The sequence below is a fragment of the Diceros bicornis genome, chromosome 17 (genome assembly GCF_020826845.1).
Source record: "Diceros bicornis minor isolate mBicDic1 chromosome 17, mDicBic1.mat.cur, whole genome shotgun sequence".
NCBI classification, from domain to species: Eukaryota; Metazoa; Chordata; class Mammalia; order Perissodactyla; family Rhinocerotidae; genus Diceros; species Diceros bicornis.
This window is the reverse complement of record NC_080756.1, coordinates 39,903,310-39,922,998: the sequence shown is the minus strand read 5'-3', so window position 1 is coordinate 39,922,998 and position 19,689 is coordinate 39,903,310. Positions and strand designations below refer to the sequence as shown.

Sequence of the window (19,689 nt, the reverse complement as noted above, 5' to 3'; positions counted from 1 at the left end):
AAAAGAATTCAGATTAAAAAACCTGTCTCAGGAAGTGAGCGATCATGTCAGCATAACATGAACTAGGTGGTAGACAGGAAGGAACCTCGAAAAGCCTATTTGTTGGGCTCCCCTATGTGGTCTTCTGTTTCTGTGTGGCCAAACACTTGTTTTCCAAAAGTTTGCTCCTTTTCACCTACCTGTGAATTGCCTTCCTTCCCTTTGAATTCCCTGACTCTCCCCACCCCAACATCTTTTGTCTTTAGCTGAGGATATTTAAAGTGAGGGCTTCGGCCATTTTTGGCGAGTTACTCAGTTTTCCTGGGTTTCTCCCATGTATCCGTGTTATTAAACTTTTGTTTGTTTTTCTCCTGTTAATCTGTCACATGTCAATTTAATGCTTAGACCGGCCAGAAGAAACTAGAAGGGTAGAGGAAAATTTCTTCCCCCACCACAGCACTTACACAAACTAGATGGTTTAGCCTACTACTCATGTAGGATATATGGTACTAATCTTACGGGACCCCTGTCGTATATGTGGTCCGTCACTGACCAAAATGTCGTTATGTGGCATATGACTGTATTCCAAAGACTTACCATGAAGATGGTGGAGACAGTAACTTAGAAGGAAAACTTCCAGGGGTACTTAAGAATAATAACTAGTCACCTGGGATGTAAAAACAGCATCTGACCTATGTATGACCATAGTTAATAATACAGTCATTAAAACATGTTTTAAGAATCTAGAATCAAAGACCTCTGAAGAGCAATTCTCTTTTGGGAGGGAGGGTGGAGGTGGGAAGACCATGGGAGAAATTCAAACGTTCCCCCGTCAGAGATTTTTAACTACATCTCACCTGGTTTTTATTTGGATTCTCCATGAAGACACACTGCTTCATTATGTAGGAGACAACAGCATTCCCTCCTAATGCAGCGACATGGGCTCTCACCATTGCAAACACTTCAGCAATGAAAGCATGGAGAAACCCACTGACCCCTCCTTCCTAAATAACAACACACAAGAAAATCAAACTATACGCATTGGTACATGAATGTATATAACATGTCAAAGAATATGTACTAAACATCTTAAATAATCTTAATATAACGGATGATAATTTTAATTTCCTTCATAATGGGGATTTGTTGCATAAATGAACAAACCAACCAACCTTTACTGAACACAAGTCTATGACATAGATTACTGTGCCTTACTTTACAGATGATGAAATTGAAGCTCAGAGAACCTGTAACATGCCCATGACTAGCTACAGTCACACAGCTAGTAAATAAATGGCAGGGCAAGGATTCACATTGCTCCTCGACCTTCAACATCTCCCTCTAACAAATCGTTCCCATCATCATTCAAATAAATTAATGGTAAATATAAACAACGAAACTTCCCTGCTATCCGCATCTTCCCTTCTGAACCATGTTCCAGTCACACTTGCCTTATTGTTTTTCAGAGGGAGAAAACAATAGAGCTAAATTATATAAACTATCCTCATAGACATCTATCTATAATACAGTCCCCTACTATTTCTAAATGTAAACCTTTAAAAATTGCTGCTTAAATATATCTCAGGCAAATAACTACTGAGAAAACGAAGCTATTTTAAACCTAGTTGCTATATGAAATTTGGTAAGTATAATCTAGAATAAATCCAGACACGTTAATGAAAAAAATTGTGTGTGTGTGTTACTTCTGGCAAAAAATAACACTTTGAAACTTGTTTGATTTTGTTACTAACATCTTCAATCAGAGAAAATTCACAATGAACAAACAATGAAATAACACGTATACAATTACCTCACGAAGAGAAGTGGTTTCCCGAATAAAAAACATGTTAATTATCCCAAGATATTTAGTTATTTTTGCTCCAGGAATGAAAGAAAGAGGCGTCATCTTAACAACCCCAACTGTAGAATTTGCACAAGGTGGGGCAGAACGATTCCGGAAATTTCCTTCACCCATTGGACTTGCTTTTTCAACTGTCACAGCTAAAATGAGAGGAAGAAGAGAAAGCGTCAAGATCAGATGCTGCTAACTCAATTATTCCCTAAGGTTTCCAAATAAGTGGTGACAACATTCAGCTCTCTGTGAGGCTAAGCCATGTCACGAAAGAAAAGCAATTCTCATGCACTGCATGCAATTAAAAACAGAGAAAGAAAAACATAAGAGGAGATGATGGAATGGAATTCTTTCGGAAGAAAAATGGCATTCCTGCAAAAGAAAATGTAGATGCAGTGTAGCTACACACACAATGACCGTTATAGAGTGAAGAAAAAGAAAAAGCAGTCAAGCATTACAAATTATCTGCTGTAGGAACAAATTACTACAAAGAGAGTGTGAAAGTTGTTATATGTCCCAGTGCAGTTTTTTCCATCTTTTTCAGACGACTTCATCATTGTCAACTTGTAGATAAACCTTATGTTAACTAGTTGTAATAGGTTTCTTTTCTAAACCTTTTTGATCAAACTCATAATTTTAAAAACTTAACAAATGACTCCGGCTGTCTAAAAGTTGTTTATAAAATAACGTAAGTAATAATAGCTACTGCTTATCAAATAACTACTATAAGCCAGATGTATATATATCTAATCCTTACGACAACCCAGCAACATAGGTATTATTATCCCCATTTTACACATGAGGAAACTGAAGCTCAGAGAAGTTAAATAATTTGCCCAAGGTCACACAGCTATTAAAAATGGCACTTCTAGGATTCAGAACCAGATCTGGCCGGTTCCATATCCTATGATCTTTCCTCTAAAACACAGTTCCTTCCCTTTTAATGTACTGTAAACTCTTTCACTCAAACACATTTACCTCCAAGTCTACCAAAACACATGGAGTATAAAAAACACATAAGCAATGATTCTGATTCTAGCCATGAGATAAGAGTTATCTACTTCCTCTCCGGAAATCCTTCATTCTTTTAGCCCTCTGGATATCACTCTCAGTAGACTGACATGCCATATACTGCACAGTACCTTGGGTCCTGGAAGAGTGTCTCTTCAATAAGATGGCTCATAATTTCCTTCCCTTAGAAGGACATAATATCTATTTATATACTTTTAAGAATACCTTTGCAAAAAGTAAAATTTTAAAAACACAATTCTACAGTTAAAATTAACAAATCTGAAGGCCCTTCAGTAACTTCTACTAAGTGACCATTAGAGTCTGCAGCTTTCACACTCCAGCACACGACTGATTGGCAATGTTATTGCTGGGAGTGAGTTCTAGCCTTCACCACCGGGCAATCAGGGATGTGCTTCTCAGGTCATAACATGGTAGAAACATCCGCCTACTTGTCTTCATCGAGCCGCGCCTTATGGTCTGAGCTTTCAGTTTAATGAGCTCTATCCAGCCGCTGCATCTGTCTGCAAAGGAACTGTAATCAACTGACGCTGCTGAAAACACAGACAGAACACAAGAGAAAAAACAAAGAAAGAATATGGATGGCGTCTCTTACTCGTCATAATACTCCCTCCGATGACGTAATGTAACTGTAACTTAGCAAAAGAACGGTCCTTTTCAAGTCAGATAAGAGAGACGGTAAAGAGTCAAGCTTTAGACACTGATGTGTCCAAAACCAAGTTCTCAGTCAGCTGGCTGAGCGTTTCTGGTGGTGTCACAGTGGTGTTCGCTCTCATGGGGAAGAGAAGCGGGCTCTAACAGAAACGTCAGTGAAAGGACCATACGCTGTGTTTTAACTTTATTTCCCATTCTTTTTACTTCACAACGTTTTAGCTGCTTACAGTTCAGGACTTTAACTTACAATCCAATCTTTGTGAATAATTCCCTTCCCTATTTTTACCCTAAAATCAAAAGTAAAAATAATGAGAATCAAATGTGGAAAAACACATGAAAAAAAAATCACCAGTTGACTTATCTTTTATTAAAATACCTTCTTTCTACCATTAGTATCAAGAAAGCCAAAGGGTCATTTTTTTCAATATTCTGTTTCCACGCCTGATTGGCACCAAAGCTTCTGATAATATGGGGTGGGGGTGGGGAGGTTCACAAGTTCTCTTTTTAAAAAGAATAAATTTTATTGCTATTAAGCTAAAAAAATTAAAGAGCTAAAATTTTATTTTTAGAAACTGGGAAACTATTAAAATGCTAAAAAATTGAAATATTAGTTTAATAAATATTTTTAAGACACATTCTAACTACAATAAAGCCACATTTTGGTGTCTATTCCATTGTCCAGTGCATTTCTCCGATGTCTGTATGTTTAAAATTTCACACCTTTGGTGACTATTTGCTTAATTAGACAAACTCACCTCTCTGTGCAGCTGGTATACCTGAGTTAGAACTTGCACTCTCCAGGTGTTCTAATAAGACAATATGAACAACATTAGCTTGGATGCTAAGTATAAGCCAATATCTCTTCTTTGCTGTTTGTTAATACGCTCTATAAGCCAGATGAACAGAAGGAAATCTTTATGGCTTCATTATAAAAGCAAACCAAACAGAAGTATTTAGGTTTAAAAGGCAGTTTCTATTGAAATATGAAAACTAGCTCAGTTAACGAATACCATGCCAAGGAAGACTACTTGTTACTATAACACAAAAAGAGTTTCAGAAACTTTATAGACATATGAAAATGTAAACACAGTGACAAATGTTAGTAGGATGAAAGCAAGATGTGAGAACATTGAGCAAAGAAGAGGGTCAATGTATTGGGGAGAAAATCTGAAATGAAACACGGAAGGGAAATATTTGTGGGGGCAAGAGCCAGTAAGATTAAAAATTGCAGACAAGGCAATGACCTATGTCTCACAGATAAACACAAGCTGCTTACTAGCTGTACCCTCCCCTCACCACCAACCCCTTCATTCAAGGACTTAACTAGCAATAGCTCCCTCTGGTGGTATTACGACTTTGAGGAACTAAAAAGTGACCTCTCCACAGAAATAACCAAGAATCCCAAACTAGAATCACTCCCTTTCCAGTAACCTCATAAAAGTAGCATCCAGAATTTTCCCTGATATTTTATATTTTTATTATATATATTTAAGGTATTCTACAAATTTAAACAGTACCACTATAAAACAACTTCAGAATCTATTTCTAATGTTCAGGCTCCACCCACACTAGCATATTTGAATTTTTGTTTCAAAGAATTTTATAACTGAAAGAACAGGGTTGCCACGTTAGAAATAACTCATAAAAAACCTTGAGAATAATCTAGGTCAGTCAGTTTTTAAAACATTTATAAACTAAGTAAATACATATTTTTTCTCTGCCTAATGTGTTGATCTTCTGGTAATATCCTTAAATTAATAAAAGTTATACTTGTCAAAAATAAGATTTGTACAGAACGTTTCTGCTAACTGGGTGCAATGGAAGTCTGTCTCACACCCCATCTCCATTTTTATACGGCAAGTGACCACTAAGCTAGTACTGGAGAGTATACAGTGGTTGATATTCCTCTTACAATATAGAGCTGTTGAATGAAAGGGATCACTAGGCAGGGTCCACACAACGACGGCGAGGGTACCATGCTGTGGACATGCTCTGACCATCATGCCCTCAGACTGCAGATCTACATAGGGAGAGTCCTTCTGATTCAGGATCCTGAGAGGCAAGAGATGGAACCTACAAGACCAGAACAGAACTGACATTCAGAGGTTTACCAGACCTCTAGGGACAGCTCAGCACCAAAACAGACTCAGTGCAGAAGCTGGGAGAGCAAACGGCCTACCCCAGGCTTACACATCCCAGGAGGGTCCCAGGGCTCTCCTGTGCTGTATCAGACTTGGTGGGTATAGACTTACAGAAAATATAGTCAGCATCAGGAATTCTGTGAAAGTTTTAAAAATGCTGGGATGGGGGGAAAAGCTAAAAAAAAAAAAAAGTGAAAATTACTAAAAGAAAATTATCTTCTATACCTCAATATTATCTGGGTAATATGGAATTCCCCAGTAGCAACTGTATATAATTTAATGGCAAATGCCCAGAAAAAGACTTAAACATGTAGAAAGTATCTGTTCCCATCTCTAAACACATCAAGTGAAGAAAACAAAGGTACATAATGATCTGTAAAATATTTGTTTTTAAAAAAAGGATAGAGTATCTTTGCAAAGACAGACCATAAGCTGTTAAGGGTAACTGCTTCTTGGGAAGGGAATGAAGAGAGAAGGGAGCTTTACTTTGGACTCGATGATTTTTTTGTAGGATCTGAATTTTTCACCATGTACATTTATCACTTTTCCCCCCAAAATTTACAAAGGGTGGAGAAGAAGAGAAGGAAAAGAGTGAGGGAAAATGTTTATTCCCTGCCCTCAAATATGAATGTATTTGAATTAAAATCTGAAAAAAACAAAGTTTTTAAATTGGAGGCATGTTTAAGGGAAAGTTTGAGGGACAAGATTTTTGATCTCACTTAGGGAGAGCAGGTTCATTTTCTAACATGACTGCTATGATCTAAATTTTTCTCTCAGAGAAAAGGCCCAAGATGAGCTGGTCCTGAAGCAGATGGGCATCGGCACCTCGGACTGGTGTGAATACCTCAACTATCTAATGATCTCAGGCTCTCAGGGACTCTGCTCCTTCTGATCACCGTCTGGCTTCCCAGGTAACAGGCTTTTCAAAAGGGGAGGTACCGCAGATATAAGCCACCTGGCTCAGTGAGAGATTAGCAATGCTGGTTAAAAAGAAATAAACAAACGCATACGCAATCTCTAAGCCAATACTGAAAAAAGACAACATATTTCATATTCAGGGCGGAAATCTTACTAAACGTCTTTCGGGCTTTGTTGAGGAGCTAATGCTCAGTGTGGGCCATTTGTATATCTACACGGACGAGTTCCGACAAACACTTCTTATGCTAGGCCCCCATTCTAGCTGCAAAGAGAGTCGCAACCAAGCTACACAGCAGCCACTTCTCTTACGATTTCCTTTCCCAACGAACACAAGAAAAAGACTACTCTGCTTTTTAAAAAAGTCACCAGCAAGTGATAACCCTGTCATGGACCCCAGAAGGTTAGTGAGGCAGACAGAACATATGGTTTCATTATTCTCTTACCACACTCTAGCAATATTTAACAATTCTAGCACGTGGGGAAGGGGACTCACTTTAAAAGCAGTTTAGTGGAAATGAGCATATTCATGACAAAAAGAAAAAAAATGTGGCAAGGAATCCCCCTCCCTCCATTATCCATGGTCCAATGCTTCTGAAGTTTGAGACCTCTCCACTCTCCTAAACCATTTGTCATAACCAACAATAAAGGTATCAGCTATGATAAAGTTCTACACTGATCACTAACTCTTCTGACAACTTATTCACTTCGTATCATTAGAATTTACAGATCATCTTTGTTCTGAATACAGTCACGCGACACATAACGACATTTCAGTCAATGACGGATCACATATACAGCAGTGATCCCATAAGATTAGTACCATATAGTCTAGGTGTGTAGTAGGCTATACCACCTAGGGTTGTGTAAGTACACTCTATGATGTTCACACAACGAAATCACCTAATGATGAATTTCTCAGAACATATCCTCATTGTTAAGTGACGGCATGACTGTAATTAAAAAATATTTGAGGGCCAGCCCCAGTGGCCTAGGGGTTAAGCTCCGCACACTCTGCTTCGGCAACCCAGGTTCGGTTCCCGGGCGTGGACATACACCACTCATCTGTCAGGAGCCATGTAGTGGCAGCGGCTCACGTACAAAAAGAGGAAGATGGGCAGTGGATATTAGCTCAGGGAGAATCTTCCTCCACAAAAAAACAAAAAAAAAATTTTTTTAAAGAACATCTTATCTGGTCATCTTAAGAAAATTACTAAAACTTAAAAAATTCCTGCGAATTCTGAAAAGATTCTCTGGTAGATTAAAATATATACAATCTGGGGGCCAGCCCCGTGGCTTAGCGGTTAAGTGCGTGCGCTCCGCTGCTGGTAGCCTGGGTTCGGATCCCAGGCGCGCACCGATGCACTACTTGTCAGGCCATGCTGTGGCAGCGTCCCATGTAAAGTGGAGGAAGACGGGCATGAATGTTAGCCTAGGGCCAGTATTCCTCAGCGAAAAAAGAGGAGGATTGGCATGGATGTTAGCTCAGGGCTGATCTTCCTCACCAAAAAAATATATATATATATACAATCTGGAGTCTTTAAAATTTATGCTTTATTTTCCTATTTAAACATTCTCAGTTCTAAGTTATTATGATTAAAATTTCTTTCTATGTCCCTTTACGCATTTCCATCCATCTATAATGCATTGATTAGCTATGTCCTATAACTATAAAATCTGGCTTAATGACTGAGTTAGACAAATGACGTACATAAACATTCAGAATAAACTTTGTCCATAATGGTATTCAAATATTGGTGGATTGATAATGTATTGCCATATTATAGTTAAAAATTACTAAGGCATAGAGAAAGATATAAATAGCTTCAATTTGGATAGTCTACTAGGGAAAAAAACTTCAACTACAATACACAGGTAATACATACATTAGATGACACAGACAGCCTCTCTGTTTGGGTCATCAAAGCTTCCAACTAAAGGTGTACAACATCCTAAACACTTGTCTGTCTTCTTCAATCCCCATCAGTTTTCCTGTCTCTGTTTCCAGGCATCCACTCCTCCTCTCACTCCCATTCTTTATATCTTCTCTTCCAAATAATCCCTGTCTTCTATCAGTAACCCAATTCAATTTTCTTTGCTTTTTACTCCCTCTTCCTCTGACTCTGGATTTCACTGTCCTCAAGCTGCCTTGAAGAAGCTAAGATTCCTTATCCCTACTTCTCCATCATCCTGCTTCCTTCCTTCCCATTTCTTGGATGAGTTTTTCACACATTTCCCACTCTTCAGTTTCTATTTTCCTCTTATTCTCCTTCCCCTCAGCATCTCTCTCCTTTCAAGACCTCCCATTGTTTGTGGAGGCCATCATTAACGTGGAGAACTTTAGTGTTTCTTATTGTTGCTACCATTTGGTCATAGGACTAAACACAATAAAACAAGAGAGAGACAGAGAAAACAGACGTGCAATGAATTGTTAATATGTAAAGATATTTTTAGTTAGTATAAAGAATTATATATACTTGTAAGAATTCAGAATCACAAGTTGGCAGGAAAAAATGAAAGCTAACTTGTAGTTTTTATAGATTTATATTCCTAATTGCTAGTTTAAAATAATGTAAGGCAAGTCATTATAATTTAAAAAGTTAAACTATCTTTTAAAATCAAATTTGGTTTAACAAAAAGTAACTCTTAGAGCCTACAATAAAAATAAAGATAAAAAACTTCAAATGTGTTAGCTAATTACGGACTACAATATATTGAGGGTATAAGCCAACTTGTTTTCCTTTATACTGAAATCCAGAATTTGACCTACGCTTGTCACATCAGTCAGCAGCAGCTGCTCAACGAAAAGAATACTCCTGCCAGCCTACAGCTTATGCCATTGAGTATGAGGACATCACTCCAGCATAAAGCAAAATGAAAGCAGGAACAAGCTGGGTACAAAAAACTTTTCTTCTATACAGTTTCATTCAACAGTATATAAAAACCAAAATTTCCTTAATGAAGCCTTTTTAAAGCCTTAAACTCTCATAATTTTAATGAAAACTATTATCTTATTATAGATTAGATTTATAAAGTATTTGAGATATATTTATAGGGGTATATGATTCACACAACTTTGTCTAATATAAATTCTTAAGCCCCACAATATGGTATCTAATATCTTGAGATTTAGGTCTTTAGACATGTATCTAAAGTAATATGCTAACCTTTTATAAAAATTGCATGCATAAATTTTTTTTTTTTTTGAAATTAACTACAGTCTATGAGGAAAAATCATACTGATTCTTTTTTACTTTTCATCCAGATTATATTCACTCAGATTCCCCATTTTTACTATATTTGCTATATCTCTTTTTTCTCTATATATTGTTTTTAATGTCTCTTGAAAACCATTTCAGAGTAAAGTGGTAGATATTCAGAAAACTCAAGTATAGATATTAATGATGAGGAAAAAACATTATGAAAGGGGTATATAAAATCTACTATAGCCATCTTTTTCTCTCATATGAAAATAATTTATGTTGATGCCACATCATCTATGTTCCTCGTAGTATGTATGCATCAAAGAATTTTGATGACCTTCATATGATACTGTCCTTTAAGAAACCACTCAGGCTCAGCACCTTTTAGTCCTTCAAATCAGAAAAATCAAGATAACTAGCAAGGTAACACCAAATCAACCATAAATTTGAGACAAACATCAAACTTATTTTGTTACTTTGAGAGACAAAACCAAACATAACTAAGGATGGAAGGAAAAAATTGAACACGGATGGACAATTCAGGCCCAGGCTTACTCTACACAGTGAATTAGGATACATGTAATTGAAGCATCTTTTCTTCACATAGTATTCACTCATTCTCAATGACATAAAAAGATAAGGAAAGGTTTATCTACAAGTGAAAAGATGGAAGTATTATTAAACGTACTGTGCATAGCTCTTGAAACTACTGTCAACATAAAAGGAAACTAAAAATTTTAATAAATCATCCTATTTGTCATAAGAACATAAAAAATAAATTAGAATTCAAAGTTTTCAGAATTAAAAAAAGAAAAAGCTCTATCAGCTTAGCTAACTGACCTAACAAAACTATAAAAACTATGTATTTATTTACTTAGAATCAGTAGTTGACTTTTAAGCCTCTTGTGGTTGCCTATAAGTAGAGAAGTTCTTTGAGCATTTATTCCTAACACTCTTACCTTTCTCTCTCTTGCCTGTCGCCTCTAAATTGCTAAGCTTAACTTTTTCCAAATATTTCTGCTCTCTATTTAAAGCTTTCATGTTACGATGCTCATTTACTACACTGATGTTAAAATGTTCTATTACTACGTTCTTCAGACATTTTCAAAACTCATCCTATCCTCAAATCTTCTAAAATACTTTGAGATCACTTTTTCAAATATATTTAGTATAGCCCACGACCTCCTGAAAAGACTTGAGGAAGCAAAGACAATAAATAAGCATGCGACACAAACCACAATTTACAAAACTATTTACGAAAAGGTACAGATAAACTGTGGAGTGTTTACTGATGATTTTAAAATGTAATATTCAAGGAAAAGCACGTAGGTTTTGCAGTTAAACACTTAGTACAAAAAGTTTTATATATATTAGTATTAGATGTGATGATACTGATCATTATGAAGATGATGATGGTGGTGATGATGATGATAAAGGTGGCATGATCTGATTCAGTGGTTTTCAAACTTTTTGAAATCCTTCCTTCCAACAAAATCACACACTGTATAGAAAACCAATACATAAAAGCACACTGAATTGAAGCTGCTCTAGTTCAGAGGTAGGCGCCCAAAGACCTATCCTCTCACTCCCCCACCCTCCTCAGCTCCCTTCCTACTCTGCCTCCTGGAAGGCCATGAGGCACCTCTGAAGCAACTCTACGGCTTGGAAGAACATAGTTTAAAAATTATTAGTTTAACTGATTTGAAGATACTGGGAAATTTTTAATTTAACTTGATTAACAGAAGCTCAGTATGACCTCAGGCATAATTTAGCTTTTACGTTTTTAAAGAACCATGAACTATAGGAACCCAAGGAATCAGAGAATTTTAAAGACTAGAGAGAATCTTAATCTTTGCACATTTTACAGATGAGGAACTGAGGCTTAACTGGCTTAATCAGAAGTTAATTGGTCCAAGTTCTCAGACTTTATCAGCAGCAGAACTGAGAGGAGAACCCAGGTCTGTTGCTTTATTACTCCCTTACGGCCCCTCCCCATGCTCCCTCAATGAACTGCAAATATTTTAGGTATTGTTCAGATATGACTTATTCTACTCAAATTCTTCTTTCCTTGTCCCTCAGTTCACAGAGTATCATTTGTATAAAATATACTAATGATCACAATAAGCACTAGTTATAATCACCTTTGAAGACATTTTGAAAGGTACTGTAGAAACTTTAAGTTGTCAATATAGATATGGCCAACTTAGAGTTTAAATCTAATCTTCTGCAGAATTCAGTAGCTATTAACAACATGGTAAAATTGAGCTAATAGGGACTCCAAATCCACAAATATATACCCCTATAGATTAGCAACTCATCAAATATTTTTTGCTGTCAATTGGGTTTTTGGTTTTGGTTTTTTCCCCCATGCCTCTCCCCTCCCTGCTTGCAGGGTAAGGATACATGAAATGATACCTAAAAGTGGTTTGGAACTAACCCTGTGTTAAATATAAGTTTCTGTATAAAGTAGGTGTTTTTTTTTTTTTTTAATTCTGTCTAGTCAGTTCAAGGAAGATCTTGACAGTTCTGCTTTTTGTTCTGGAAGCTATATTTAATTCATAAATCTGATCTCAGATTATCTTTGGATTTGATTTTTCCTCTCTATTCTTTCAAGGAATTGAGGTATGCTAAATTAGAATTTTAACTTAGACAAAAAGGAAAGGGGACCACAGTTACCAAGTTAGAAAGCTCAAAATCTGAAAGTAGCTTATCTTTTCATCTTGAAAATATGAGACAGGATCTTTATCTACATAGATAAGCCTTGTACTGATTTAGTAAAGACTCTATTGACATATACGCAATGTAAATATAAAACTATTCTGTATTATAACTAATTTGGTTATAAATTATAAAGATAAAAATTGACAAGTTGAAATCATAAAATAATTTCACTTATATTATAAAACATAAAAATTAGAAAAGCTAATTTGATTTTAAATAACAAATGCATCATTTCTCAGAATAAAAAATTTAGGAAAAAATACAAACTACATTTATTATGTATGTAATGCTATGAAATAAGGTACAGCAATTCTGGAGATTTTTATAATAAAAACTGCACTGAAATCAGAAAAGAAATGGAAAAAACTACCTCCCATTTTTCTCCAAAGATTGTACAGATCTAAGCAGATTTACTGCTATTGAGTTAAAGGACAATTATTTTGCATTTGAAAAAAATCCTGTAAGTACATAACAATGTTCCTCAATTACAAACCAGGCACCCAAAAGACAGAGAGCTCATCCCTTTCTCAGTTGTACTACCCCCACCCAAAACCTCTCCACATATCTTTTGAAGAAAATAAGTATTACATTGTCTAGGAAAATACAAAAATTTTTGTAAAGGTTCGATTGTTGCTGGAAAAAAATTTACCAAATATAATATAAATATCAAATATACCACGTGTGAATAGTTACTTTGGGAAATCCAAACCTCTGAAAATAAAACTTAATACATTTGAGAATGAAGAAGGGTATATCATACGAAAAATCACCTTATTAATTTATGATGAGATTACTTCAGAAATTAAAATGAGAGGAACATTACTCTTTCCCCTTCATGAACATGAAGAAAGCTACAATGACGGAAAGAAGAAGAAATCTTCATCTCAAGAGTAAGGAACATTGCCTACAATGAGGAAGCAAGTGAAAGGAACCAGACATTAGGATGTGTGTTTGCATTTCCCTTGCTTAACCAACCTTTAGCGGGTGGAAAAGGATGAGAAGGAAGTGAATCTGAACAGAGTTCCAGTGGAAACTGCAGAAGTTCTTCATTATCTGTAGAGGCTTAAGAGGCAAGAAAAACACTAGTTATTCAGTAATGATATATTATTAATTTTTTAAAAATTAAGAATCTGGGATAACATACGTTATTTCCCCCAACCCAGTTTATTCTAGTTATTTTCGCCTTGGTTTCTCCCCTGGGAACCCTTCACTTGCATGATGTTTTTAGAGTGGTGCTATCTTCCCTGGTAGGATTGTTGTGAGATTTAGAAAGGATAATGTGTGTCAATCGCTTAGCACAGTGCCTTGCAAATAATAAGCACTCAATAATTATTATTATCCTACTCTTTGTACCATACTAGTTTCTATGATACTTAAACCAGTTATTATCTTTTTTGATAAATATCTGAACACGTAATCATTTAATACATCTCTCTATTTCACATAAATTCAATGCTATACATGCGGAATGCAACCAACTTTAAAAAATTTTAGACCAATGATGAGTATTTTATTTAGCCAAATATACTATTTCCCTCTCCTTTATTTCAGAACACATAAATGGTTTCTAATAATTTGAGTTTCTTTGGAATATATTAAGAATGGCACTTCTTAAATTTTACTGGATAAAGGACAACTCTGAGAATCTGCTGAATATTATGGGAACTTTCCTGAGAAAAATACATGATGCATTAGTAGTTCTCAAATGCCTTAAGGACCTCCCCAGAGATGTTGGATAGGAAGCTCTAAATTACTGCATAATTAACATGCTATAATCTAAGTCTAAAAAACAGAAGCATTCTCTATGTAAAAACTAGTCAACTACTTATTCATGTGTGAAAACTATCAAGCCAGTCATCTGCTTATCCACACAGCTATCCTGACAAAGATAAACAGAAAAGTAGCAGTATCTCGTCAGGAAACAAGTCGTTTATTTAATCTACCGATCCTCTATATGTTATCGCTGAACTATAACTTAGACAAACATGAACTATGCTCCCACCCACCACAGGTTTACCTCTTTGCAATGACTTCTCGACATGTATTTTTGTGGTCTGTAAAGCCTGATTTTTGTCAAAAGTTATTGCAACTGCTGTGACTGTAACCTAGAATCACAGGAGCAATATGATTAGCAAAATAATCATTTCCAAAATAAGTTTCTTACAAATCTTTTTCAGTACCATGGAACAATTTACACCTAATGGCTAATTTGCCTCTCCTGGTTAAGATTCTCAACCAGAGTAACACATAAACTCAGATATTCAGACTACAACTAAGTCCAACATGTATACCTAAACCTAGATATTCCAGACAGAGCTCCAGAACTTTCTCTAAAAGATGGGGACTGGAGAAACGCTCTGAGGTACACATCCTACTATGCGTATATATACATATATATGCTGGAGCACACATGTGATTCCACCTTCAGATAACTAGAGTTCAGAAAAATGAAACATACATGGTCTGACTCATACTAATATGTTTAAAAATATTTTGAAGTGAAATAGTTTATACTTATTTAATAATGGCAAATTTATAACATTAAAACAGATCAGATAAAAGCTAAAAATCTTCTTAAATAATAGACTGAATCTTAATTACCTGAATTAATTCATCTTCAGGCAGAGATACTGTAAAATTTACATGGCAAAGGCAGCAGGGGATCATAGACCGTAGTTTAAAATACAGGCTCTACACAATAGAAAATATTAGTAACATCACTTCTTTTAATTTAAAAATTTATAAAAACTAATTTTTAATGCACATTATATTAAAATGGAAAATTTTAATATAAATGGAAAATTTAAAAGATTAAAACAAAGCTGGTCCACTTCTGCTTTGTCTAATCTTATATTAAGAATACATATTTAACATTTAAGCAGACAATAAGATTTAATCATATTTATCAGTCATAAAAAATAAGAAAAAAGGTTTTTTTTAAATATATACATATACAATAGATTTTTATGAAGTTTAAAGCTATAAAATAACTTAAAATACATTTCTTTTATACTATGGTATATTAAGACGGAGAGGACAACTTTAGCATTTCACCTGATGGCAAAGTTAAGATTGATATGTAAAAAAAAATAATTCAGTCAACTGTGTAAGGAAGTCCAGACAATATATACACTTTTCCTTTTTTAATTTCATGATTCTTAGAAGTTTTAAGGCCGGCCCTGTGGCTTAGCGGTTAAGTGCGTGCGCTCCCCTACTGGTGGCCCGGGTTCAGATCCCGGGTGCTCACCGACACACTGCTTCTCCGGCCACGCTGAGGCCGCGTCCCACAAACAGCAACTAGAAGGATGTGCAACTATGACATACAACTATCTGCTGGGGCTTTGGAGTAAAAAAGGAGGAGGATTGGCAATAGATGTTAGCTCAGAGCCGGTCTTCCTCAGCAAAAAGAGGAGGATTAGCATGGATGTTAGCTCAGGGCTGATCTTCCTCACAAAAAAAAAAAAAAAAAAAGTTTTAACTAAAATACTGTTATTCAGAAAGTTTCCTACCTTGAGCAAATTTTCACAGAGGTCATTAAAGTTCTTATTGAGAGCTTGATTAGTCAGGTTAAGGCTGCTTAATCGGATTACTCTTACTGATGTGAACATCTAAATATGGGGAGACACAATAGCATGTCATTTTATTATTTTTAACTAAATACTGTAACAGTTGAGAAAACTGCCAAGTAATGAACAATGATAACTAATATGGTATGAAAAAGGACAACATTTTAATTGCAGTAAGGAGGTCAAAAAGAAACATATACTAGGAAGGAACTTGCTAAAATCAAGTATGTTTCATTTGCTTAAAATTAAGAATGACAGGTTTACCTGTATTTCAGATGTCCAATTATTTATACCAGGCATGATTTCTGTATTACAACTATAAAAGCCTGTCAAAATAAATTACAGTTAAAATACATGATAATATTTCATTTATTTTTGTTAAAGAATAACATTTTTCAATTATTACATGAAGTTCTAACTGTAAGATCCATTCATTCTTTTTTTATAAAACTCTATATTTTCAGGAAACTTTAGACCATCTTATTAAATTATCAGGTTTTTTAAAATGTATAAACATAAAAGGATTAAAAATCAGTTCACCTAAGTTCTCATGTAAATATCTTTAAACTATGTTTTCACTCTTGGAGCAGCAGAGCACATAGGATGTGACACTGATAAAGTCTTTAAAATAAAGTAAGTACTATAATAATGATGAACTAAAATACTGATATGCAAAACTAGTCTCATCTCAAAGGTAATTTTTTTCTGTTCACCTGAAGGAGGAGGAACATCAGTAAGTAGAGAATGTACATCTTCCATAGCATCTGTGTCATCAATCTGAAAATAAAAAGATTAAAACTATTACATAAGTAGTAAATACATAACCATTTCAAATTTTTAAAAATAATTTTTATTATTTACTTAGCAGAATACATATGAGTCAAGGAAAAGCAGAGCCATTTTTTCCCTACGTTAAAATAAAAAACTTGAAAAAAAAATTTTCTAACATCTGTAAATTTCTCCACAGTAATAATTATAAATACTTCTAGGTGAAATATTTTACATTTTAAACTACATTGAATTTTTTAAAAAATGAGCCTTTTCTCAAGCCTCTATGAGGGTATGTTTCAATACTTAACAAAGATGCCATAATCAATCATTATCTCTATTTGTTTATATTAATTAAGTGCAATTGAAAAAAATCTTTTGACTGAATCCAGAACTGCTTTAAAACAGAATTACGGAGGGATAAATTTAAAGGCGCATCTAAAAAAAATAAGTCCAAATCCTATTTTTGTTACATTACAATATTCCACTGTGAATAATAAATAGTGAAAATATCCAACTGGACATATACTGACATTCATCTGTACACCAGGGGTCTAAGTCCTCACTCACACACTCTAAGCTTCCCCTCACATCACCGTTGGGTCTTCAAGAACCACCTTTACTTCCACTTTACTTTAGCAACCCACAGTTGTGGCCATACCTCAACCCACTATTCCCCACAACACTCCACACCCAGATCTCAAGCATTCTCAACCACAATCCCCTGTCTCTCTGTCCCTTCTCTTACTGAATCTGCACCTTGCCCTCAGTCTTCCGCCCATGTCTGCAGCACTTCTGTTCTCTACTGAGTCAGGATCCCAGGATCAGAAATATCAATAATGCTCTACATCAAGCTTATGGTAATGCTAAAAATCATCTGGAGAGTTTGTTAAACAGATTCCTGGGCCCCACCTTGAAATTTCATTTACTAGGTCTGAAGTAGGGGCTCCAGCATTGGCATCTCTTACAAGCTCCCAGACAGTGCAGATGCTACAGGTAGTCACGGCACACGTGCAGCAGCAAAGTACCCGGGAACTCTTTACCTCCCTAACCTGACATATTCTTTTACCAATCTCCAATTTTTTTCTATTCTCAGACTGTAGAAAACTATGAGAAAAAAGCACAATTTCATATAGTTTGAGTTTTTTACAAATTAACACTCTCACCTCAGTTAAGCCTTGTGTATCCCCCATGGCTGACATCCTGATCACATTCACGGGCACTGTTCTAGACTCTTCAAACCTCCAATTCCATCCCCATCCAATTCTGCCATCAGCTTCCTGCTTTACTGAGATCAAAGCATCTGATTTCTTCTCTCAACTGGTACCTTATCAGAAGATTTCTGAGTATTCTCATTTATCTTCCTTTCTTTCAATATCAAAGGAAGATCACCTATCTCTTTCTTTTTTTATTTATTTATTTATTTTTTCCCCCAAAGCCCCAGTAGATAGTTGTATGTCATAGCTGCACATCCTTCTAGTTGCTGCATGTGGGACGCGGCCTCAGCATGGCCGGAGAAGTGGTGCGTCGGTGCGCGCCCGGGATCCGAACCCGGGCCGCCAGCAGCGGAGGGCGCACACCCAACTACTAAGCCACGGGGCCGGCCCAACCTATCTCTTTCAAAGCTAACCATTCTACAGGGGAGGGCAGGGGAGCAGACCTGTGAGGGAGGAGGCTCCATAAACCTTTTGTGCCACATTTATTCTCCAGAAATGTTAGTTCTGAGTGTATTTTTATAATGAAAGTTCACTTATATCTTCTGAATTCAGTAAGAAAACACTACACCCAGAAGTCACAGTGCTTACATTATTATAATACATGTAAAAATGTTAAAATTATAGTAACATGTTATAACATATAAAGCAGGTAATAATTACAGCAGGTGAAAGAATAGCTTTCTTACTTAAATTCATTCAGGCTTACAAAAATAGCTCCAAGAGTTTAATATTATTTTAATTTTGTTTCAAGCCATACATTAATTTTTCCAGAACCATCTGCATTATTGTATCAGTAATCTGGTTTTGAACAAAAAAATATATTACCAAGTTCTGATATTTTCAAGTTTGTTGTAATTTCTATAATAAAATATTTTTTGATATTTATAGCAGTTATAATGCTACAAAAGTATCACATCAATTTAGGATCTGATGGTAAAAATGCACATCTTATCTTCCAAAAACTTTAAGAAATTAGTCCAATGCAATAATACCTCCAAAACAAAAGCATCTTTTTTCCCATGTGAAAGGTCCAATTCTGTAACTTCATCAGAGCTTTCTGATTGAGATCTTAAAAGTCTTGAGCGTTGTCTGGGTTCTGGGATGGGTGATCCTATAATCTCTTCAGATATCTCCTAGAAGAAATATAATTGCTTTGTATCACATGAAACTGTCTTTTTTGCTTTTTGGCTTTTTTCTTCCTTTGGTAAACTGCAGTATTTTCTCTTTTTCCTTTTTTTATTGAGATATAATTGACATATTATATTAGTTTCAGGTGTACAACTTAATGATTTGGTATTTGTATACTTCAGTCTGATTTTAAATTTTTATATTAATAGACAACTACCTGGGGGGGAAGAAGTCTGCAAAATATATTCACAGTCTATATTTAATTACAACCTTTATGACTATAACTAACACTTTATTGAGTACCTGGATACTTCCTTTGATTGATAATAGCACCCTTGAAACACTACTCCAGAAACTTGATCGCTAACACAGACATAGAAGGCAATACTGACATCTAGTGTACAGAGAAGACACTACAATGAGTAGTCCCAGCTCAGAAGGTATTTTCTACTCAGCATTCAAAAGTCCTAATAGCTCATAAAGAACTAAAGATTTATGTCCCCAAATAGGACTCTA

General features: G+C 35.4%; 1 protein-coding gene across 8 annotated transcripts in view; it reads right to left on the bottom strand.

Annotated features, from left to right (window-relative positions):
- The window catches only part of C2CD5 (C2 calcium dependent domain containing 5), an 89,415-nt gene that overhangs the window by 2,446 nt on the left and 67,280 nt on the right, over positions 1-19,689 (bottom strand). For 2 of the 8 annotated variants that reach the window (XM_058558657.1, XM_058558652.1), the window contains 11 exons: positions 19,038-19,178; positions 16,774-16,837; positions 16,325-16,386; positions 16,004-16,102; positions 15,096-15,185; positions 14,512-14,599; positions 13,470-13,556; positions 4,270-4,320; positions 3,292-3,393; positions 1,790-1,980; positions 837-983 (listed from right to left, as the gene is read on the bottom strand). In XM_058558657.1, coding sequence (XP_058414640.1) covers positions 837-983; positions 1,790-1,980; positions 3,292-3,393; positions 4,270-4,320; positions 13,470-13,556; positions 14,512-14,599; positions 15,096-15,185; positions 16,004-16,102; positions 16,325-16,386; positions 16,774-16,837; positions 19,038-19,178 — 1,122 coding nt within the window. The remainder of the gene's footprint in view (positions 1-836; positions 984-1,789; positions 1,981-3,291; positions 3,394-4,269; positions 4,321-13,469; positions 13,557-14,511; positions 14,600-15,095; positions 15,186-16,003; positions 16,103-16,324; positions 16,387-16,773; positions 16,838-19,037; positions 19,179-19,689) is intronic. The other 6 variants (XM_058558654.1, XM_058558658.1, XM_058558656.1 and 3 more) reach the window with 4 other exon arrangements.